Source organism: Protopterus annectens, chromosome 1.part1 (assembly GCF_019279795.1).
Source record: "Protopterus annectens isolate FY-2018-M chromosome 1.part1, PAN1.0, whole genome shotgun sequence".
Classification (NCBI taxonomy): domain Eukaryota; kingdom Metazoa; phylum Chordata; order Ceratodontiformes; family Protopteridae; genus Protopterus; species Protopterus annectens.
The window spans coordinates 563,431,783-563,457,295 of record NC_056726.1 but is presented as its reverse complement, the minus strand read 5'-3'; the positions used below and the strand labels follow the sequence as shown (position 1 = coordinate 563,457,295).

The 25,513-nt window shown below is 39.8% G+C and overlaps 1 protein-coding gene across 2 annotated transcripts in view; it reads right to left on the bottom strand.

The window, feature by feature from the left end:
* LOC122806395 (receptor-type tyrosine-protein phosphatase U-like) overlaps positions 1-25,513 on the bottom strand; it is a 1,549,454-nt gene that overhangs the window by 795,853 nt on the left and 728,088 nt on the right. For both annotated transcript variants that reach the window (XM_044076762.1, XM_044076771.1), the window contains one exon: positions 20,598-20,695. In XM_044076762.1, the coding sequence (XP_043932697.1) occupies positions 20,598-20,695 (98 nt within the window). The remainder of the gene's footprint in view (positions 1-20,597; positions 20,696-25,513) is intronic.

Below are 25,513 nucleotides of genomic sequence, written 5' to 3'. Positions count from 1 at the left end.
ATTTGTTTTATCTAAAATCAATAAAATTGTTTTTAAAAAAAAAAAGAATAAGTGACTAATGAAGCCTTTGACTCAGACAATGAATATCTGAAGCCCATCTCTTTGAATGCACTTTCAGTAATGATGTTACATTCAGCCTAGCTCAACTGTGACTAAGATCCCAGTTATGCATGGCTTTTCGGTCAAACAAGATTTACGTTGATCGCAGTACTGCTTTTCTGTGCCACTGACAGCACTATGCATACAGTTTCAGCAATCATAACTGCATTCTGAAAAATATTCTATTTTTGTTTGGGGCAGTTCGGAAATCATTCACATAAGAGTTTGCAGAGTAATCAGTTTCATTTGCATCAGCCACTTGCAAAACATGTTTCTGTCATTTTATCTTTGACTTGCCTGATAAAAATTGTTGTGCTGTTCATCTTTTCCATACTCTCACTCCTAAAAGCTGGACATGACTTTATACCATACTGACAACTGTATCTTAAACAGAATAGCAACTGATGGATTGAGCAAATATCAGAGCAAACCGCATCTTTGGTCTCATGTATGAGCATACTTTTCTTTCCTGCCATAACATTGATAGCATTTCTCATGTTATTCTTTGCCATTACAGTTGCCCACATCTAAATATTTTGAAAACTCTATTGTTGAAGTAGTGACTAACATTGGTTCTCTACACATATTTTTACTTTTTTTCTCCAGTATAACATTGTTTAAGCTTGCAGTGCTGCTTAAACTTGTTTTAATAATTTAGACTATTGTTCTTCAGTAAGACTATTTTTTCTTTCACTTTTAAAGTTTGCTGATCAAGATAATGATCTGATCCCAGAGGATCCATTTCAACCACAACCCAAAGTTACAAATAACCAGTGCTCTGAAACCGTTTAATATTACTCAACTATGTTATGACATGATGGCATCAGTTTATATTATAAACAATAATTAGAATACAAAAAAATCCCCCACAATATAAACATTGATGTGTTAGTGCATGGCTAGAATTAAACTATTTAAAAATATTAAAAAATGAATGTGGGAACATGAGGATGGGTTTAAAAATATTAAATACCTTAACTGTAGTGCCATAAACTATATAAATAAAATTGTCATCTTGTATACCTTTGTTTTTTTTTTTTTTTCAGTTAAAGCTAAAATGTTTTAGCTTCATATTTACTCCCAATTATGTTATGAAGATATATGTTAATGCTGCCAATGCATTTTGGTCTAATTGAAACCATGATACATATTAAAGCAGTTGTGCATCACTGAAAATAGCAGATCATTTTGTATGCCTCCTATATTATGGTGGCTATTAAACTTAACCCTGTGGCTTATTTCAGTTCTCTGAAAGAGTTTTAACTTTCTTTGCAAACGTCTGTACTTCAGTACAGTTTTTAACATATTTCATTTGTCTGCCTGTTTAATGAAATTTTCAACGTGTTAAATTTAGTTTTGCCTCTAATGACAATCATCAGTTTGCTGTAGCGCTTTTGTTTGTAGGTTCACTGAGAGGATGCAGCTTGGAAGTGGATGACATGATATAATGGTAAGGAGCAGGATGGACACGCTATGTATCCAGGGGACAAGATAGAAAGGCAATGCAGCAAAGCCATTTGGCTTGGGATCCACAGTCCACTACTCAGGAGGAGGACAGGCTAGAAATGGTGTGAGAATTGTAGTGAGGGAGACGCTTCAGAAGACAGTGAGGGATGTCCTCAAAATTAATGTTAGACTCATGTCAGTCAGATGCCAGTGTAATGATAGTGCAGTATTCATAATCGCAGCCTATCCCCCACAACAAAGTTATGATAGTGAGGAAAGAGTGCCTTCAGGCAGCAGTTGCTGGACCTTCTAGATAAAGCAGGACAACAGAAATTGGTGTTGATAATGGGTGTCCTAAATGCACATATCAGGATAGAAGTGCCTTGGTCCACATGTGTAGGGCAACAGAATAAAGAAGGAGAGGCCATACAAGATGTCTGTCTGGCAAATGACTTGATGGTGACAAACATGTGGTTCAGCAAGAGAGACAGTTACAGGATCACATACAAGAGTGGCCAACATGCAACTCAGGTAATCTTCCCCCTAGTAAGGAAAGGGCACTGGGGTAGAATCAGCAATTAAAAAGTCATCCTAGTGAAATAGTCATCCCAAAGCATAAACCACCAGTTGCCAAAATCAGCTGCAAGCAGTGGTTGGAGAAGCCTCTAAGACTAACAGAGACTAGACTAAAGACCTGGAAGTTGACTGGAGAGACAGCACAGGAGTTCAATGAATTACTCAGGTCTCTAGCTCCTCAAAAAGAAGAGGAAATAGGCGGAGCTGAAGAAGAATGGCAGCACTTCAAAGCAGCATGTGTGAGGACTACAGAACAGGTATGTGGCCAAGCCAGGTATGGAAAAAATACATAAGGAGGAATGTAGAAGTCCAGGAAGTCATAAAAGAAAGAACAGGCTAAAAAAGAATACTGGTTGGCTAACAAAGAGACTAAAAGTGGACTTGCAATAGCAAAGAACAAGGCATAAGAGGCAGTATACAGCTTCTGGAAATTGCCTCAGTAGATGTCACAAAGAAACTATATCAGGTTGCAAGACAAAGTCAAAAAGATAAAGATAGTCAGTTACCCTTCATAAAGGATGCCAGCAGAAACCTGCTCACCAATCCACAGGACATCAAAGGCAAATGGAAGGAGTACTTCCAGCAATTTCTAAGCAAAGAAAACCCCATAGAAGTTGTCCTGTCCAGACACAGCAAATGATAAAAGAAGAAGAATAAGAGCCCACCCTACAAGAAGTAAGAACAGCCCTAAGGAAAACAAAGTCAGGAAAAGCAGCAGCCTCACATGAGGCCACAGCAGATACGATCAAAAAGTTGAGTCAGAAAATAGAGAATGGCTGCTGAGGGTGCTCATAGCAGTATGGAGAGGAAGGTGTATCCCATATGACTGGAGAATAAGCATATTAATTCCATTGTCAAAAACAAGGAGGGCATCCACAACTGAGAGCAGTACAGAGAAAAAATTCTAGAGAGGGTGATTGACAAATACACTGAGTAGTAGAAAGTAAGACAGGAGATGAACAGTTCAGATCCAGATCAGGATGCAGCACAACTGATCCAATGTTTGCAGTGAGACAGCTTTATTTATTTATTTATTTATTTATTTATTTACAAGGATGGCCAGACTGGTGAATACCCATTTTAAACAGAGACTCAAGGAGAAAAGCTCCATTTGCTTACATCGCATTATATTTTTGTTCCAGTTAAACACAGAGTAGTTACATTTCTATTTATGTTTATACATATACAATAGTTACATTTACACATTCTAAGATTTTATAGAGGAAGAATCTACTAAAGAGAAAGCTCACATGCTTGTAGAGGCAGCAATTATGTATAAAATTAGAATGTCATTTCAGTGAGAGGTTGAGAGCATTCTGTTTAAGGAAAGTTTTTGTAGAGTATTGTATGGTGAGCACAAAGTCAACCTGGTGATGAACATGTGCAGGAAGAGGATTGGCTAAGGTGGTTTAAAACTACCGAGTTTGTCGGAGAATTTTATTTGTGTGGGCATACTATTCCAGAGTTTATCAATGTATTGAGAGCAGAGTGAGTCTCCTGCAACATTATTTGACTTATTTGTAAGTAATAAGAATTTGTTACTAGAACAGAGATCCCTTGCTGGAGAGTAGGGCAGTAATAGGTTTTCTAGTGCAGGGCACTTTTCTGAATGAGGAATGAGTTTGTGTGCTGTAGTTATTTGTGAATATGTTAAGTAATTGTGCAGCTCAAGCCAGTTCAATTGCTTTAAGCTATAACAATGGTAGGTCCTCTGAGGGAGACAGGGGGCAAATTTAGCTATTTTGTTGTAGCAGGTAGTTGAGAAAAACTAGAAATGAGGAAAGAGTCCAACTGGATATTCTTAGACTTGGAGAAAGCATATGATAAGGTCCCAAGAAAGCTGATTTAAGCAATCCTGTGGTGGACTGAAGCCCAGAAATACTGATACAATTAGTGCAGGGTACGTACAAGGACCCAATAACACAAGTATGAATAGTATTTGGATTTACAGAGGGGTTCCCAGAGGTTGTGAGTCTGCATCATGGTTAATCTCATGAGCCCACTGCAGTTCATATTGGTGATGGACTACATTAGCAAAGTCAGAGAGGACAGATCAATAAAGCTGCTGTATTATGTGGCATTACAGGCAGACTGCGAGCAAGAATTCCAACAAAGAATAGGAGAATGGAATAAAAAAGGAAGGCACATGGGAAGATGCTGAGTACAGAAAAGACAGTTGTAATGGCAGCAAATGAGGGACATCAGAAAAAGCTAAAAACTGACATAGAGGGGGAAATTGTGGAACAGGTTAACAGTTTCAAGTATCTGGGAGGAGTGTTCAAGGAGAAGGAAAGTCTGAATGAGGAGGTCAAAGCTAGAATCCGAGGAGCTGCAGCCAACAAGCATAGAGTGTAAAGGGGCAGTGTATGACAGAAGAATGATAAAGAAGCTGAAAAGTAAGGTGTACAAAGCCGTGGTGAGATCACTACTATTATATGGTACAGAAACCTGGACAGTGAAGGCAGAGCACCTGAGAAAGCTAGAGGATGGAGGTGATGTGCCTGAGATGGTACAGTAAGATGCACACTGTGGGACAGATGAAGACATGAGAACAACAGAGCAAAAGCCAAAGTAACTCCAATTGCAGAGAAGGTCAAAGAGAACAGATTATGAGGTGTGGGCAGATGTGTAAAAAAGCAGAAGACAATCTGGTGAAGAAGATTTGGGGCAGTGATGAAGAAAGCAAGAGAAAAACGGTGCTGGATTGTGTAAGAGAAGACCTACAATAGTTGGGCATGACTGTCGAAGAAGATAGGAGAGTGGCATTGACTTAAGTGACAGATGGTTACAGCTGACACAACATCCCAACCCCCATGTAAAAAATGGGAAGAGGAGAGTTAATGATTATGGTGGTGATGGTAATGTAGCAATTATGAGCCTGCAGTGCTGCTCATGTGACAAATTAGTTCCTTAAATAAAAGTAACATTTTTGACTTTTTGTTTTGTGTTCATTGCTTAGGGGATGCCTGTAATAATGGAACTGCACTCAGACCACAAAAGTACCTCATCAAGAAGATTACTGGCCTCAAACATTTGTCCTATGCAGCCCGACTGGAAAAACTCTGGCTGTACTTAGTGGCATATCGCTTACTCAGAGGTGATCTCTGCCTGACTTACAAAGCCATGTCCAACTTAGAATTGATGGACATGCTCCACCTAAAGAAATCCAAGTCACTGCGAGCCACGCGCTCTAGTGAGCTAAACCTCGCCACAACAATAAATAGAACATGCTGGAGGGGTAGATTCCTGTCACAGAGATTCCCCATGCTTTGGAACAAAATTCCAAATGACATCAGGCAGAGCTCTTCACTAACACTCTTCAAGAGAAGCCGAGTGGATGGGTAACAGAAAATACACCCCTGGGATCACTTCATTGGCTCTGCTTGACCGAGGATCAGTTAATTAATCAATGGGGTGGCGAAAGCCGACATACTCTGGCTAGGCTTATAAATGCCCTCGGGCAGATAGCCTAGTACCTACCTATGAACCTATGAACCTATGGTGTAGTAGAGTTTTTTTTTCTCAAATTACTTCCTATAGCAGTTTTTTAATTCACATACAAGCAGCCTGAAGAAGAATTAAATGAAGGTATCTGGATGATTGAAGCTTGTAAGCTGCCCAGATCTTGTGAAAAGATAATGCCGCACTGGATTCTACTACCCCATTTCACATCATGTACTGTTTTGTTTGATGCAAATTCAGTTACAGATTTTAAGTACTTTACTGCATGAATAATAATCATAGATATCCAAAACCTGGCATGCAAGTAACTATTCTATTTATTGCAATATCAGCAGCTGCCAATCAAGACAGAATCAGTTTCATAGTTAGTTAATTAGTTAGTAGGCATACAATCCAGAAAACCATGAAGGATCCCAGCTGCCCCAAAGCACACTGCCTGGTTAAATGACTTGTTCAAGGTTCAATTGCTATGATGGCTTAATGGTTGATTACTGTGGTCACACAGTAGGTAAACGAAGATGGAAATATTCAAAGCATGAATATCTGACACAGGAAGCAACTCATTAACAACTGAAGAGTTTTAGTCCTCTGCCTTAACTGATACCGCATGTCTACCTTTGCTTTATGGGATTCTTAAAGATTAAAGATACACTGCAGTCCGCATTGCACTGTTAACTTAAAGAAAATGCTAAACATTTAATGGGATCTTTAGAAAAGGGAAGGAGAAATTACATAGAAAAATGTAATTTATGAGAACAATGCATGCAAAATAATGTTTTGGAGGAGGAGGAGTGAGGTTTAATGGAAGGCAGTAGCTGAGCAATTTATGTAATGTTGGACTAAATGAGAGTTGTAAAGAAAGAAAACATAAATGCAATATTTAATATATATATATATATATATATATGGGTCTACTACTAATGCCCGAAACGACGATTCCCTGACGGAAAACTCACCGACGCCAGATGACCGACAGGTAAGTGTACCGACAGGGTGATTTGCCGACAGCGGAAAGACCGACAAGGGAATGTGCGATCGCGACGCGGTAAGTGTGCGATGGTGACGGAGTTAGGAGCGGTCAGGTAAGTGCTCGAGATTGTGGGATGTCGGGTTAGGCTGTGGGAAAGGTGAGTGTGTGTTCGTGTCGGAGGTATGGTTCGGGTAAAGTAAGTGTGTGCTAGTGAGGGACTGTAGTTTAGGGACGGGTTAAGTGAGTTAGGGTTAGGGTGCAGGTAGGTGATGTGTGCGTTAGTATCGGAGCTTGGGCTAGGGGTGGGTTAAGTGAGTTAGGGTTAGGGTGCAGGTAGGTGAAGTGTGCATTAGTGTCGGAGCTTGGGCTAGGGGTGGGTTAAGTGAGTTAGGGTTAGGGTGCAGGTAGGTGATGTGTGCGTTAGTGTCGGAGCTTGGGCTAGGGGTGGGTTAAGTGAGTTAGGGTTAGGGTGCAGGTAGGTGAAGTGTGCGATAGTGTCGGACCTTAGGGTTAGGGTTTGGGTCAGGGCTAGTGTGTATGTTATGTAGTGTCGCGTGTTGTTTACGTTCCGTGTGTCGGTGTAATGGTGTTCGGTGTAATGGTGTTCGGTGTTTTGCGTTGTCGGGTTTGTGTGATGTCGGTCATCTGGCGTCGGGGAGTTTTCCGTCGGGGAATCGTCGTGTCGGTAATTAGTAGTAGACCCATATATATATATATGTAAATGAAAAAATTGTTAATATTGTTTGTTTTCTTTTCTGTTAGTGTGTGTGTATCTATGTATTGTGATAATTTAATAAAAGTGTTAAAATACAATGTTGAATTATTAGCAATAATAAAAAACTTAATGTGTAAAATGTAACACAAAATTTCAAACTGGAAAATGGCATTAGTGGCTAAAAGAAATCTAAATATGTAAATTAACTAAAATAAAATTAACATTTCAGAAATCTAACTTTCCTTTTACATTTACTACAATGTGTTATACTAACAACAAAGTTTGCTGAAAGTACAAAAAGCATCATGTTTCTAGTTTAATTTACTTCATTAATACAGGACATTAGAGCACTCTGTATAATTACTGAGCTGAAGAAGGCCTTATCTGAAGTGTTTTTCTTCTGGTGTTTGAATAAATTAAGGTAAACTGGCCACAAATAAACTGCATTTAACTATCAAAAAAGCACTAAATTAAAAGTTACCTCAGAACTACAGTAGAAAACCAACAAAGAGACAGTTATATCATGATAACCTGCATAATCTCTGTAAAGGTCTGTTCAACTTGCAACTTACGCAGTTACTACACCTCACTGACATGTTTATTTATAATTTCCCGTACCTTGGGCATTGTCTACATAAGTATATCAGTGACCATTTGATGGACCTGATGTAGACCTATTATGACTGCCCACAGCATTCATTTCCTGCACCACTCCCTGTGAAATCTGGTCCAGTAAAGCTGACAAGCCAGTGAATGCTATATATTCAGAGGACCTTCTGTATTACTTCATTATTTTCAGGTTTACCTCAATCAGGTGGTTATAGTACTAGTACACCTGTAGTTGAACCATTTCAGTGAGCAGGTATGTAGTTCTTGCTCTGAGATACACACAGCTGTGACCACAGTCACCCCTTCTTTATGCTTCTGGTTATTAGCGTGAGTTAATTCGGATTATCTCCGCCCTACCCACATATGACCCTGGGATCCCATATCCCTTGGAGCATGTCCTTCCCACGGTTTCTGATGTTTCAGGTTTGCAGATCTCTGTCAACAGGAAGATGGTACAGTCCAATCCCAATGTCATGGGTTTTCAGTTACACATATACTATGACACCTGCCTCACTGCCACTGACATCTACCACAAGGTTTGTTGCTCTAGCTAAGGAACTTTACTAGGCAGGATTCCTTCCTTAAATCTGTGAATTTTCAAGTCTACAGAAGCTGTATTGACATTCTTCTATTTCACAGCTGTAGAGTTGTAAGTATTGCTGCTGAAAGTAATGTCTGTGCTTTATATTACCAAGAATAGCCAGTAGCATGAAGGTCATGCTAACCAAGCCTTTTAACACTGTCATATGGCTTGGTTAGCAAAAGAAAGCCATTTAATACTGTTATCCACCTGTTTCTGTTGCTTTGCTATGTGTATCCAAGCATGTCAGCTCAAGCTGTGGCTGTCACTTTGATTATGAATTTTATGACTTTTACATACAGACACAAACAAATAATTTCTTATTTTTGTTATAGAATATAGAATAATGGATGAAACGTCACTACCTACCTAAACATCTGAGAAATAAATGTGTGAAATAATGCCCTTGCAAATGAAGATTGAAGTGCTGGAGGACTATGTCATTAGCAGATTACAGAAGATGAAATCTATGGAACAGAGAGATGCAAGTGCATTATGGGAGTTGGTAGAATTCGGATGGCTGGAAGAAGCTCTTTAGTGGAAAAGTTGCTGGTTTGGTTCCCTCACAAGGGCATATAAACCATAAATCGTAGAGGATGGAGGTGGCACAATACAGCACCCCATTGATCTATTACCTTTATAAGTGAATCTGAATAATATTTAAAATTTGTCCATGATGTGGGACATTTGTCCTGTCATTATTTTTTATTTTGGACAATTCCTGAGCAAAGAAGTTAAGGTATATGTTCGCTTCTTTCATGAAGGATATCTTCCACGAAGGACAGAAGTCTAGCACATGGGTTTATGTCATAACACTGAATCTTCATTTCACTGAAACACAAATAATCAAACCCATTTCACTGAAACCTAATTTCACTAAAAACTCATTTCAAAGAAAGCCACCACAAGAAATATATCCTAAAACATGTTTTTACAGTGGGGCAGGCCCCCACCCCCCAGTATACTACCTCAGTGACCACACAGCCACAGAGAAATGAAAGAAACATCACACAAAGTGAATCAGTGCTCAACAGCAAACACGGTTATCTACAAATCTGAGGGTACAACATGATGCGGACTATCAAAGTTCACACATACTCTGCTAGACTCAGTTCCCTAGAACTAATTAGAAATTGCACCATTGCATACTTCCTACACAAAACTATACTTTTTTATGAAATTAGTTTTCAGAGAAGTGACTTTTCAATGAAACAGGTTTGACCATTTAAATGAAATGAAGTTTCAGTGTTATGACAAGGACCCCTAGCATGTATTACTACAGACAACAAAAAGGAAGAGGACTTGGAAACACAGATCAACAGCGAACAACAGCGATGCACAAAGGAAAGAAACAAATGCTGAATCTCACTCGCCAACATATTATTAATCTTAAAACACACAAAGCCTTTGGGATTACCCTTCATAAAAACTATTCACATGCAGCTATCTTTCTTATATAGTCACCTGAATAAGTCAACCAGCCAATCACTAGGCCGGTTAAATTAAAGGTATATGCACCAACAAATAATAATATAAATACACATGTAAATAACATATTATATGTAAATGTAATCCTAAAAACAAATAGTTCTAAAACATTTTGATATATTCAAATATATATAATTGTAATCTTTGTAAATATGTATTGAGTAGCATTGATTTTATTCATGTCACTCAGAAAAAATATTGATGCAGGTGTTTGGAGAGGTGCATACCAAACGGGGCATTATAGTAAATTACTGGCCTAATGTGGGAGGAGTACAGAGAGGTAATAACCTCCTTTTTTCTGGATGCAATCCCTTTACTTATGAGATGAACTGAGTAAAAGGCTTTTCTGACTACTGCTGCTACATGATGGTCAAATGTGAGATTGTTGTCAACCTGAGTACCCAGGTCTCTCACAACAGGTTGTGTGCTTAGGGGTCTGCCGCTGATGTGGTAATCAGTATAGGCTATGTTTTTGCCAAATAGTATGATAATACATATTTTTTTTTGCATTTAACTTAAGGCCATGACTTTGGCACCAGTCATTTGTTGCTGTGAGATCCTCTTGCAGTATGTTAACATCATTTGAGGAGTCAATGACAGTACCCAACTTACAGTCAACTGCAAGGTTGGTCATCCACGAGCCTTTTGTCATTGCCTGGACTTCTGAGAAGTAGATGTCAAACATTAGGGGTCCTAGGGATCCCTGGGGAACACCACTAGTGAAAGGTTTGATGTTGGAGTTGGAGGTGCCTAATTTGACCTTGTGGGTCCTACCAGTGAGCCAGTTGGCCACCCACTAGATAAGATAGGGATTTACACCAAGTTGCGTTAGCTTTTTGATGATGCCCGAGTGGTGGATTGTGGTAAAGGCCTTGGTCAAGTTAAGGTAAGCTGTATGTACTGACTCTTTCCCTCATACAGGGCCTTGGTGACAGTCTCAAAGAAGTCAACCAGGTTCAACAGGCAAGGTCTGCCCTTGATGAATCTGAACTGGGTGGGGACAAGTGCTTGGAGATTGCCTATGTCCTTGTTTATGAGGTCTATAATAATACGCTTCATGGCTTTACAGATCAGACTTGTCAAGCTAATGAGATGATAGTTTCCAGGGTCAGTAGTGGCACCACCTTTGTGCAAGGAGATGACAATGCCAGTTCTCCACTCTGCTGGAATGAAGCCTGTACTTTGGCTGTAGTTGAATAGGGTTCTCAATGGTGAAGCTAGTTCTTGCTGGAGGTGATACAGGATACAGCCTGGGATACTATCAGGTCACATGGAAGCTGTGTTCTTTGACTTGGATAGGGCCTTAAACACTTGATCTATGGAGATGTGAGGCACAGGATAATTACTGGGACTGTAGAATGGGCCTTTAGCTGGATAGGGGGGTGACGTTTGCACTGAACCTATCTGCTAGCAGTTCGGCTAAGTCAACAGGATCAGTCTAATTGGTACTGTTAAGTACTAATTCAGAACAAACCTGGGCTTTGCCATGGAGATTACTGACGTAACTGAAGAAGGCTTTGTGGTGTCTCTTTGTTTCAGAGGCTAGTTTCAATTCATAATTGGCAGGAGGTACCCGAATATAAATGGATAGATATTAGAGAGTCTTCAGGCTGATAAACCCCCAGGACTGAATGCACTGGAAAGTATTAGATCTATTCTTAAGGTTGATGAAACTATAAATACATTAACATTTTTTTAAATGTATTTTTGTACAACACTGTTAACAAATGTATTTGAAATTATTCTTGATTGTCAAGTACATGGCTGTGACATGTTGTCCATTTCTCTGTATAGTTCATAGGTTCATAGTTTCATACTAGGCTATCTGCCCTAGGGCATTTATAAGCCTAGCCAGAGTGTGTTTGGCTTTCACCACCCATTTTAAATTAATTTTGCTATGCCCTTTTTCAAGGTTAGTATACTGTGCCTCTGTCTAACAGTGACACAGAAGTGATACCCGGGGTAAACCTATGATCTCCCATCCACTCATCAAGATTCCTCTTGAAGAGAGTCAATGAGGGACTCTGCCTAACCTGGACTGGGATTTTATTCCAGAGTGAAGGGAGCATCTGGGTTATGAATCCGTCCCTCCAGCATGTCCTATTTATTTCAGTGCTGAGGTTCAAGTCTCTCGAGCGCATAGCTCGATGGGATTTGGATTTTCTGAGGTGCAGCATGTCCATTAATTCCGGGTTGGACATGGTTTTATACATCAGGCACAGATCACCTCTGAGCAGGCGGTATGTCACTGAGTAGAGCTGGAGTTTCTTTAACTGGGCAGCATATGGCATCTGTTTGAGCCCTTTGATCCTCTTGGTGAGGTACTTTTGGGGTCTTTCCAGTTGCTGCAGGTGTCTGGTAAGGTACATCCCAAAAGGGGCATTGTATTCAATTATGGGCCTGATGAGGGATGAGTAAAGAGGCACGATGACCTCCCCTGATCTAGATGTGAATCCCTTCATGATTAGGTGGGCTATATAAAATGTTTTTCTAACCACTTTGGCCATGTGGCTGTCAAATGAGAGATTGCTATCAACTTGGGTCCCCAGGTCCCTAATTACTTCTCCTGTACTTAATGGATTACCATCTATGTGGTAATTTGTGGGCACTTTGTTTTTGCCAAAGGGGATGACTATACACTTTTTGGCGTTTAGCTTGAGGCCATGGCTCTGGCACCAGTTGTCTGTTTCTATGAGGCCCTTTTGGAGGATGCTTGTGTTGGCTGGAAAGTCGATTATGTTGCCCAGTTTGCAGTCATCTGCGAACTTGGTCAGCCACAGTCCTTCCGTGTTGGCCTGTACCTCCAAGAAATATATTCTGAACAAGAGAGGTCCCAGGACTGAGCCTTGTGGGACGCCACTTGTAACTGGTTTGGAGTCTGACATGGCTCCACCAATTCTAACCATGTGGGTTCTGTCCTTGAGCCAGTTTGCAACCCATCTAGTGACATAGGTGTTTATATTTAAGCTGGTGAGCTTATCTATAATGCCCGAGTGGGGTATTGTATCGAAGGCTTTTGCAAGGTCCAGGTAGGCTGTGTGGACCACCTTCCCCTCATCATTGGCCTTGGTGACTGTTTCAAAGAAATCAATCAGGTTTAAGAGGCAGGATCTGCCCTTAACAAAGCCAAACTGGGTAGGATCCAGTGTCTGTAGGTCCCCAATATCCTTATTTATGAGGTCCATGATGATCCTTTCCCTAGCTTTGCAGACCAAGCTAGTCAGGCTTATGAGGTGATAGTTTCCAGGATCCATTGAGACACCACCATTGTGGAGAGGGACCACTGTTGCTGTACGCCACTCTTTGGGTACATATCCTGTAGTAAGGCTGAGATTGAACAGTAGTTTTATGTTTGGGTTTAGCTGTTCATGTAGGACGCAGCCCGGGACACCGTCTGGTCCCATTGATGCTGTGTTTTTTGCTTTGGAGAGGGCAGCTCTTACCTGAGCATCTGAGATGTCAGGGGGGCAGCACTCTGCTGGGATAGATATTTGCCCTTTTGGTGGGGAGGGGGGGGAGAAGTTTGTGCTGAACCTGTCAGCTAGGATGTTGGCAATGTCTGTGGATTCGGTGTATTTTTTGTCATTTTGGACTAATTCTGAGCATATCTGGGAATTCCCACCCAGGTTCCTAACATAACTAAAGAAAGCCTTGTGATTATCCTTAGTGTCCTGTGCAATTTTTCTCTCGAAGCTGGCCTTAGACGATTTTATGAGTGCCCGTAGTTTTTTGCTAATACTGATCAGAGATGCCTTCCCTTTTTGGGATTTTGCTCTATTATGTAGTAGCTTCCTCCTTCTATTGTATAGTTTGTTTATGGCTGGGGTCCACCAGACAGGACGTCTGCCTTTGGAGGATTGGGTCTTGGTTTTATTTGGGATTGCATGATCCATGCATTCGTGAAGGTGTTCATAGAATGCGTTTATAAAGGATTCTGCAGTCTGAGCCGTATTTTCCACAGGCGCAGGGGCTTTGAAGGATTCCACCTCGGTTTTGAGGAGTGTGAAATTTGCTTTAGAGAAGTTTTTCACTGTGGTTTTCAGGGCAGGGGATGGAGTCGGTATGTGAATATCCAGTGAGATTAGTTTATGGTCTGATCTTACCAGTGAGGGATACACTTCTGGTCTGGAGCATAGAGTCCCCATGTTGGTGATGATCAGGTCCAATATGTTTTCCCCTCTTGTGGGAGTGGTAACAAGTTGTTCCATAGCATTTGAGTTTATAAATTCTAGGAACCTTTGGGCTAGGGTGTTGGAGCTAGAGTAATGCTCCCAGTCTATGTTTGGGTAGTTGAAGTCACCCAATATAATGGTGTTTGGAGAGACCTTCATATTTTCCAGTGTTCTCAGGAAGGCCGAGTGGGATTCCTGGGTTTGGGAGGGTGGTCTGTAGCAGGCTATAAACTAGAAGGCAGTTTTACCCACTGTTAGTTGCACATGGATAGTCTCTGATGCTTCGTGCTGTGCCACCAACCTGGAGGTGTGGGTATCTTTGACGAATATTGATACTCCCCCTCCATTTGTGGTTTGGTCCAAGTTTTGGGGCCGAAAAACATGGTATGAGGTATAACCTGGTAGTGCTGCAGTGCTCTCGGGAGCCTTGAACCAGGTTTCTGTTACTGCTCAGATATCGATGTTCTCCATGCTAAGGAGAGTTTCGAGTGCATGCATCTTGAGGTTTAGACTTCTGGCGTTGAGTAGCATTACTCTTAGTTTCTTATCCCTTGTGATACCTATGGAGGTGGGTTTGTCTTTTGAGCCTTGCCTAAAAAAGGCACTATGGGGGTAGCAAGTGCCTTTGCCAATATCCAAAAGCCCAGAGATGACAGGTGCAAGCCGTCCCTAGTGAAGCATCGTGGCTTGTTGAGAATGTCATCCCATGCTGACAGGTATTGGATCCCCTTTGAATGACACCAATACTTAAACTAATTGTTGAAATTGATCATCTTGTCTTCATATTGTGGCATCATTCTTGGTGAGGGTAAGATGCTACTCAAGGTCAGGGTCATATCAGCCTGGGCTACATGCTCAGACAGCTCCTCTATGTCTCTTTTCATGTAGTCCAGGGAGGTACATCTCAGATCATTCACACCAGCATGGACAATGACTGAGTCATATTTGTACTTGCCTTGGAGTGACCTGAGTGCTTGTGTTATGTTGCGGATCCTAGCATCCGACAGGCAGCTCACCGTGACCTTCTCCTTGTTCAGCCTGGTGAGCGGGACGTCAGTGTGCCTGACGATAGAGTCACCTATTACAAGTGTATCAGGTGTGTTGTTTAGCCTTAAGGGCTGTGACTGTTTGATAAAAAGCAAATATACCAGAAAGCTTAAACACACCAAACAAGAAGGAAAGGTAGAGCCAAGAGAAGTCAGAGGGCTGGAGGGAGGGTAACCAGGACTGCCACAGTGAATACACTCGAACATCTACATTCATGGTAAGTGTACACAACTGTACTATGTTCTTCGTGTTTCACTGTTGCAGTCATCACATTTGGGTTGATTCCCAAAGCTAAGAAAGGGAGGAGGAAGTTAAAGAGCATTAGGGCCAGCTATTAAGCCCTGCAAGACTGCAGTGGCAAAATCAGCTCTGGATTTAGAAAAAACAGGCATGTGGTAATGCTTGGTGAAGGTATGTACAGAGCTCCAGGTAGCAGCTTCTAGGATGTCCCTGGTAGGGACACCTCTGAGAAAGGCTGTAGAGGTAGATGCAGCCCTGGTGGAACGTGATCTTATCCCCATTGTGGGGTAGGTTTTCCATGGGACTTATCTCAGAAATGAATGCAATGGGCTATCCATTTAGAAATGGTATGCTTTGAAATGGCCTTCCCCTCTACCCCTGCAGCAAAGCCAATACCTCTACTCATCTCACTATGGAAATTTAATGCAAAATATATGGACTGCTTTCTGGACTGATATGATCCAATAGTCAAAGACTTCTGATATCTCCATAAATAAAACTGTCTTACAAATACTAGGACCAGACATCCAACTCTACATCAGCAAATCAATAAAACGCACTGGAGAGATTGATTCATCATACAGTACTTACCCCTTCTCTGAAATAGTCTTTCACTTCAAATTACAAAGTGTAGCAAATTATCTTTGTTCAAATGACAGGAACCAGATAACTGAATGTGTATTCATAAATTTACACCTGACTTGATTGGCCGAGCCCTGATGTGGGGTGGGTAGTCAGTGTGAGCAAATAACCTAGAGCCCACTGATTTTTGAATTTTCTGCATTTAAAGTTTGGATCTTCCAATTAATTTTTGATTTTGTTCTTAATATATTATTCCAAATCCAGCTCCAAACAAGTGACAAGTGGAGTACCTCAGGGTTCGGTCCTGGGGCCGCTCTTGTTTGGCATCTACTTCTCTGAAGTACAGGCCAACACTAAAGGACTCTGGCTAACAAAGTTCGCAGATGACTGCAAACTGGGAGCCTTTATTGAATCCCCAAATTATGTGGATATTCTACAAAAGGGCCTTACAGAAACAAATGCTTGGTGCCAGAGCCATGGGCTCAAGCTTAATGCCTAGAAATTTATAGTTATCCCCTTTGGGAAAAAACATGTACCCATGAATTACCACATAGGTGGCAGTACACTAAACACCAAACATGTGATGAGAGACTTGAGGACACAGGTGGACAGTGGTCTCAACTTCGATAACCATATCGCCACAACAATCAGGAAATCCTTCTGTGTGGCACACCTCATCACTAAGGGCTTTTCATTCAGAAAAAAGGAGGTCATTGTCCCACTGTACTCATCCCTCATTAGACCCATTATAGAGTACAACACCCCATTTGGTATGTACCTCACAAGACATCTGCAACAGCTGGAAAGGCCGCAGAAATACCTCACTAAAAGAATCACAGGCCTAAAGCAGATGCCCTATACTGACCGTCTAAAAAACTCCAGCTATACTCTGTGGCATATCGTCTACTCAGGGGTGATCTCTGCTTAACATACAAGGCCATGTCAAACCCTGAGCTGTTAGACATGCTCCACTTAAAGAAATCCCAATTCCTCAGAGCCACACAGTCCAGGGATCTAAACCTTGTCATCACAATGAACAAAACATGCTGGAGGGATAGGTTGCTGAACCAGAGACTCCCCATACTCTGGAATAGACTGCCCATACATGTCAAGCAGAGAGCTTCCTTGGCCCTCTTCAAAAGGAACCCTGATGATTGGATGGAAGACAGGAAATTCACTCTGGGGATCACGTTAGTTGCCCTGCTAGACAGGGATCCAGGGAAGTAAATATTGTGGGAAGAAATATCCAAGGAATTGTTATGGCTAGGCTTGTATAGGCCCTAGGGCTGATAGCTTAGTACCAACATATGAACCTATTATAGTTTGTTGTATTTTTAAATTTGTGTTACTGCAAAAGTTTTTTTCTTGGAATCTTAAAAGTTGTTGGCTAGGGTCAGTAAGGAAACATCATTTTTGCATTTACTGGTTGACTAGGGATTAGATCTAACTAATTAGTGGGAGGGGCTGAGAATCAGTTTTCTAATTTAAGGTATTCACCTACATTCTTACTCAGGTACAAGAGCTCTGAGCTTATAACAAATATTTAGCTGCATTGATTTTTAAATTTTTAGGGCCCATTCCTACTGTAAATTAAACTTTGGAAGACCACCCCAGAGCTAATTATACTGGGTACTGCTACCTCAGACTGATAAGGCACCTCCATTAGACACTTAACCCTTGAATTAGCCTCTGTTTCATATTACCCCATTCAGTTAGTGTACACTACAATATTTTGTGTGTTAATCTAAATTGTGTATTTTTTTTCCGCATTTTTCCTTGTTTTAACAAAAATCCAACAATTTGCATGTTTAACTTGGTCTGGGACCTCAGTCTTCTAGCATTCCTCACTATATTGGGAGAATTTTGAGCTGCTGCTGGATCTGATTCTCATTTATTTTATTTCTACTGAATTTTTACTGTTTGCATTTTACTTCATCTTGGGACCTTATGTCTTTTAGTATCACTCACAATAGTGAGAAAATTGTGAGTTGCTGCAGGATCTGAGCCTTATAAATATACACTTATATTGCATTTTTACTGTTTACTGATTGGATTCCTCTCTAGATTATCTACTATAGTGATGCTGAGCAGTACAATGGTGGTTTTGCAGTGCCCAGTATAGACACAGGCACCTAGAGCTGTAGTTCTTCATATAAAACTTACTCTGCTATTTTCTCTAAGTATCTAGCAAGGTGTAGAGCAGCTAGTTTGCATGGTGAGAAGCTTTACCCCAAGAGGGTTGTCTTAGATCAATCCTAGACCTCCCCCAGCCTGACAACTCCTAGTTTAGTTAGCTGCAAATCCCTCTTGTATTGTCCCTCATAGATCTCAAAAAAAGAGTATCCTCAGCCATGGATGTGCATTTTCTGACTGTTTCTGTAGCCAGCCTGATGGAAATGGGCATTGTGAGACATTGTAGCAATTGTCTCATGCTGACTAACGACCACCTGATTCTTAAGCAAACTGACACAGTATGTGTAAGATGCAATTATACTACGTCCTTGGAAGTAACACTTTCAAATAAAGGCACTGATATCTCCAAACAGGCTGCCAGTAACACATACACAACACCTACTATGGATTAGACACATAAACTCACATATGCCAAGGCTCTGAAATGCAATAGCCCAAAACCTCAATGGCCTCCCAGACATTGTCCTCAACAACCTCAAAATCACTGTACAAACACAACACTGCTCAGGACACATAAAACCACATCTCACAATGAATCAACCTCTAACACCTTAAGGCAAGCTACCACATAACCCAATATATGTACCATTGGAGACTCTGTTGGGGGACACATTGATTCTGTACTCAACAGGCTGAGTAAGCAGACAGTCACGGTCGGTTGCCTATTTTATTTTATTTTTTTATTTATTTATCATTCTGTTGATCAGGAAAGTCCAACTAGGACAGATCCTATTTTCAGTGGAGGCCCAGGGAGAAATGCTCCAGATACATATCTTTGGATTGTGGGAGGAAACTGGAATAGCAGAGAAAACCCACATGAATGCAGGGAGAACATGCAAACTCCACACAGAAGGCACCCCAGGTGAAAATTGAACCAGAGAACCTCTTGCTGTGAGGCGACAATGTTAACAGCTGCACCACTGCTATGCCCATTACTGGGGCAAGGATCTGCCAGATCACATACACACTCAAGATATTGAACCAGAAATACCAGTATGGCTCTGTCATATTTCATGTGGGCATTAATGACCTGAGATGTACCTCGCTGGACTATATGAAGAGACACATGATAGAACTTTCAGAAAATGTATTCCCAGTAACTATGAGCCTATTACTGAGCCACATTCTATTTTCTATAAGGATGATACTTCAATATACACAGAAGATCATTTACTTTAACAGTCCAATACTTGTCAGCTTGGGAGGATATGATCAGCAAACCATGCTGCTTTGTCAGGAATTGGCCAAAACATGTAGTGCCTTTTTTAGGCAATGCCATCCTGGTAAACTGTCTGACATATTAAATTCTGATTAATATAAACTAAAGGTGTTACTGCTCAGTGCTAGGAGTCTCAATAAGAAGCTTCACCCCTGGAAGTGCTCCTCACCCTGTAGAGTGTTGACATTTCTGCAGTTACTGAGATGTATCAAACAATATGACACACTTGAACTACTCCATGTCCAGCTAACCTAAGGTAAAATCCCATACCATATCCTTGCTAGCTATAGGTCCCTTTCTATGACCCAGGATAACTATACTGTGTACTTCAATGTAGTAGAGTGACTCACCATTCAGTCTAGCACCATATTCATGGGTGATTTCAACTATCCTACCATAAACTGGAAAATATACACAACCACTAACTTGTAGACTCAAAGATTCCTTAATTTTGTTAATGCAAACACCTTGGAACAGTTAGTCTGGACACCTATAGGGGTGCAAAACGCAAACTTCTGACTATGTTCCTCTGTGTAATCCTTCAGTGATGAGACTTTCATCTTAATCTAGTAGAAAATGAGATCTAAAGTTAGACAAAGCCACAAACCACAAGTTTTGCAAAGCTCGTCTTCCAAAAGAGCTTGTCATTACTTCCAAAGACTGTGTTTCTCATGCCATTAAATGCAAGAGATAAGAAAAGGATAAACTAAGCATTCTCTGAAGATCGCTGCACACAGGCAGACAAAGAACCATCTCAGATTTTAACATATTTTGCAATGTGGGTCACTGAATCCATGTAATTAAGTGCAAACTACACTGTTTAACCACATAAGTAATTGTACTTATACTGTATATGGATGAATAAATATATGAATCCATGTTTTAAAAGCATAAACATATAGACCATTGTCAGTTGAAATAATAAATGCTATAACATATGCAAACCACAATGAATGTGCCAGTATTTTTTCAGCTACAATTTAATGTGCAGCAAAAGGCCTGAAAAGGGTTTAGGAGTAACTGCCCAAGCAGCATTTTCTCCCCCCTTAGCCTCTACTGATATCTGTATTACTGTTGTACGAGACTAGGGACAAACATCACTACTAGCATTAACTATCAGTATCCTAACTTGTTGCTATCACAAAATTAAATTACAATAAGTAAAGAGAATGAAACTGCAGGAAGGTAAAACTACTTACTTCATATCCCGTAACCGTTCCATTACAATCTGAGAGCTGATTCCATGTTATTGTTTCCTTATGTTTATGTATGACCACATTCTCTGGTTTACCTGGAGCTTAAGAAAGAAATAAAAATGAAACTATTTAATTTTTGGCAGTCATGAGAAATTAGCTTGAGTAAAAGAATGACTCTTTACTGCACAGGCAGGCTTAGGAGTCAGTACATGGCACATTACTAATCTCATCACTGCATCATTTATTTTTAAAACAATACCTAATAAGCGGGTTCTTTTAATTGCCACAGGGCATGGCCAAGTGCTGACTACAAAGAAAGACTATCAGTTGAGTGGGGGTGGTAGCATTCAAAAAACATATCTGCTTTTTACTGTTTTACTTACTTTAAACATGCATTTTCTTTACTACTGCTTGTATCAAACTGACAGCAGAGGACTTATTGGGCAAATACTGAACCTGCTTCTTCTATTCATCCACTTCAGAGCCTGCATTTTGCAGAACAATTGGTTTACTTGACTTCTTTCAATGCATCCAGCATCCTCCATGATTTGTTCCAGACAGATTTGTCACCTAACCTGTGCAATGCCTGTTCAATATTTACATTTATTTTAAGACAATTTAGATGTAAGCCTTCATAAGACCTTTTCTTTTCATTTGAAAGATGGTGGAATCAGTAAGAATGATCCATGTAAGAAGTGCATTTCTATTGTTTTATAGTTCAGCTTTTATTTTATTCTTTCTTCATATATAATTGTATTGACAAATATTATCAGAAGAGCCAGTAAACACATGTACAGTTCAAAAAATTACCAAAACTGCACCACCAAGGAGCCAGCAAATTAAACTTAAAATAACAGTAAAACACCACTGCGGCAGATAAAATGGGACTGCTGTATTTATTAGCAAACGACAATTAATTAAAACGACAACTTAGCGCTTTCAGCCTCATGAAAAACGGGCATCTTTAGAGTCAAATCCACAATGCATACCATCCACTTACATAACTTCCTTCAATATACTAATTAATAACTTCCATCAATTAAACACCTAGGTAACAAAGTATTGACAACTACCCTTGAATATAAACAAGTCTGATAAAGCATATTTTAAAATACATATATAAATTTATGTAAAAATGTAAAAAATATAAATGTAAAAAATGTAAAAAAAAATCCTTAACATAAAAAAATTTAACTAATAAACCAGATACCCCAAAAAAGTGCACATGTAAATCCCATAAATCAAATATCATAAACACTTTCCAGTTTCTGGCCAGTTGAGGCTATGCTCATATTTGTTCAGCCCTTTGTTTCAAGATACCTGAAAGTGAAATACAAACATTAATGCCAAGTTCACATCATGCATTAAGCCTCAATTGCCACTTCATTTCTCTCACCTCAACTTCTAAATTAGGATCACCATCCCCTTTCATTAATGTTTACTTTGTCCGCTATGAAAAATATAAACTCTTTAAAGTTCGCACATGCTTGACTATGGACATATAGAACACTACTCAATTTTTTATTTGTTATGTCTCAAATATGCTCAGCAATACTATTCCTTAATCTTCTGGTGGTTCTACCTACATAATATCCCGGCCATGTCATGCAAGTTGCTACATAAGCCACCATCTTAGTATTACAATTGCACTGACCTGGACATTGTAGGGTTCTGTTATATCCAGCTATAGAAACATAAGTACAGTATAGTCATCCTGAATTTCTAAAATTTCTTTTACATTCCCCCCTTCCTGCAGGCTATTTTGGGCTTCATACCCAACTTAATTTTTAATTTCAAATCAAAAGTAAGGTCCCAGAACATATTCAATTTGGAAATAATAAGGGTGCATCATAATTATATTGGATGGCAATGACATCATTCTGATAAGGATTCTAAGCAATCTGAGTATCTATATTCTCCAACATTTTCAACATAGGAGCAAAATTTGCTGTCCGTTTCTTAACAGCATAATTACCTATTTCTAATAAAAATCTTAATGGATAGCCCCTATCTTTAAACATTGCAAGTAGAATGGCCATTTCTTCACCAAATGTATCATCTTCACTAATTAACCCTGACAGCCTAGCCATTTGTCCTTTCACCACACTTTTCTTTTAATGTGGCGGATGACAACTATAACACTGCAGGGACGTGTTAGAATAGGTCTTTTTCCTAAATATACTGGAAAACAGCTCACCTGACAAATGATCTTTTTTAAAAATATATATCTAAAAATCAATTTCACTTGCCTGCAGTCTATAAGTAAACCTGAGAAATTGGGTGGTGCTGTTCAAATATTCCATAAATTCCTTTATCTCATCTTGTTCACTGGATGACAATATCAATATGTTATCCAAAAATCTCAAAAAAAATTAACATCTTGGACATGTAGGGGAAAGAAAAAACATGATATTTTTCTCACTCTGCCAGGACCACATTTGCAAATATAGGAGCACATTTTATCCCAATAGCAACACCAGCAATCGGGGGAAAAATTCTCGCTCAAAAAACAGAAAATTATTTTCCCAATGCCAATTCTGTCAAATCAACTAATAAATTCACTTTAACATCATTAATACCATCACAGCCCACCAAGCTGTGAAAATAAAAAATAAATGCAAACCTGTATCATGAGGTATAACTGAAAAAAAGGTTGACCACATCTACTGCCAAATACACAAATTCATGACCTTTTCTGATGCCCCTCAATAATTCTAAACAATGCCAAGAGTCACAAAAATATGCATTTTATTTTTTAAGGACACCTTTGAATAATGATCGTATATGCTGCTAGTGGTTCAGTCTTTGATCCCCTAGCTATCAAAATCAGCCTAAAAGGTGGATCATACTGATTTTGATGCATTTTAGGTACCCCAAACACAGCAGGAATTCTTGGGGACTAAACTGTTAAATATTCCAACTCAATCATATCTATGGAGCCTTGGCTGAAGGCATCAAATAACATCAAATCTATTTTGGCATAAGCTCTGTTTATCTCATTCCTCGAAAATCTCATAGGTGGAGGTGTCATTAAGTATTTCATACATTTTGCATAAATAATCAAACTATGCCATTATTACCACACCTCCACCTTTATCTGCTTTCATGATCCTATAGCCCTTATTTGTGGTCATCTCTTTTAAACATACCCACTCTTCCAATGTTAAATTTTCCTAGAAACTGGCATGGGAATCCAATATCCTTCTAACTTCACCCTCACACATCTGTTCAAATGAATCAAAGGATTACATGGGAGGATAAAACCACTTTTGTGCTTCAACACTTTAACACTACTAAGCATATCACTCTGATTTGAAAAAAATAAATGCAAATTTATTTGCCTTGTAAATAATTAATCAACAACGTTGCTATATCCATTTTAAACAATGGAACATAATTAAAACCTTTTCTTAATAAATCAAAATGCACAGCTTTAATATCAAAATTACTCAAGTTATATATTTGTAAATCCTTTAGCAACACATCACTTGTGTAGCACAATGGTCAGGTTCCGAGCTAGATATTAACTGTTCATCACACTGATTTTGTAATAATAGGATCTCTCCCCCCCCATTGTATGTCTGTTGGGGTCCCAACTGGTGAGATGGCCCCATGGGTCTTGTGTGCATTGATTCCTGAAACGCTTGTAATGTCTTGATTGGGGTGAATGCTCCAAGAAATTGTCCCGCTCAATTGTATTTGAACCATCAGCGCTATTTGAATCTCGGTTAACATCCACCCTATGGCTATTTTCTCCAGTATCAAAACTTTCACCCCTTCGTGTAATGGGAGGGGAGGGAAGGGGAGGGATATATTTTTTCTCAGTGTAGTCTTCAGCATCTCTATACAGTTTACGCTGTTTCTTATCTAAATTATCCCTACTACATTTATCCAAGTCACTAAAAATCTTATTGCATCTCTGGGTGACACTCGAAAATAATAAATCATTAGTGATACAATTGTTCGTCAATAATATCATTTTTCAGTTTCCTTAACTTATGTTCATTATCATGTTTAATAATGCTCACTATCTTGAGCCCAGTTCTGTCAAACAGGTCCATCAGCTCCTCATGCATAATAGAGTCTCCTTCAGTGCCTACCAGATATTTTCAGATTCAGAGGCCTTGTTGTCCATTTCTTAACAACTTCATTCCTTATTTTTAATAAAAATTGTAATGGATAGCCCCTATCTTTAAACATTCCAATTAGAATGGCCATTCCTTCCCCAAATTTATTATCTTCACTAATTAACATTGACAGCCTAACCATCAGTCCTTTCATCCCACATTTCTTTTGATGTGGTGGATGACAACTGTCATACCGCAGGAGCCTTTTGGAATAGGTCATTTTCCTAAATATACAAGATGACAGCTCACCTGTCAAACCATCTTTTTTCAAAAAAATATCTACAGACATGTAACTCTCACTAGTCTCATATGCAGAACCATGGTAAGAATTATCATGGAAATGATCAATAATGACATAGGAAAGCTCCAGTCACTGGACACAATGCAATTTGCTTTCAGCAAGGGCAGGTCATGCCTACTCATCCTGGCGGACATCTTTCAGAAGGTCACCAAAGCGATGGAAGAGGGCAGAATGGTTCACCCTGCCAACCTAGATTTGTCCAAGGCATTTCACACGATATCCCACTCAGGCATTGTTGAGAAACTCAAGAGGGTTGGTACAAACCCTTATGTCACCCGATGGATAGCTAGCTGGTTGACAGGCAGGTCTCGGGAAGTTAGAACCTGGGAGTCCACCTCTACAAAGAGGCCAGTCACAAGCAGAGTCCCTCAGGGACTGGTCTTGGTACTGGTTCTATTTGGCATTTAATTCTCTGAAGCCAAGGCCAATGTCAATGGCCTCCAGCTGACTAAAATTAGGAATTGTCATTGAATCCCCCACCAACACAAATG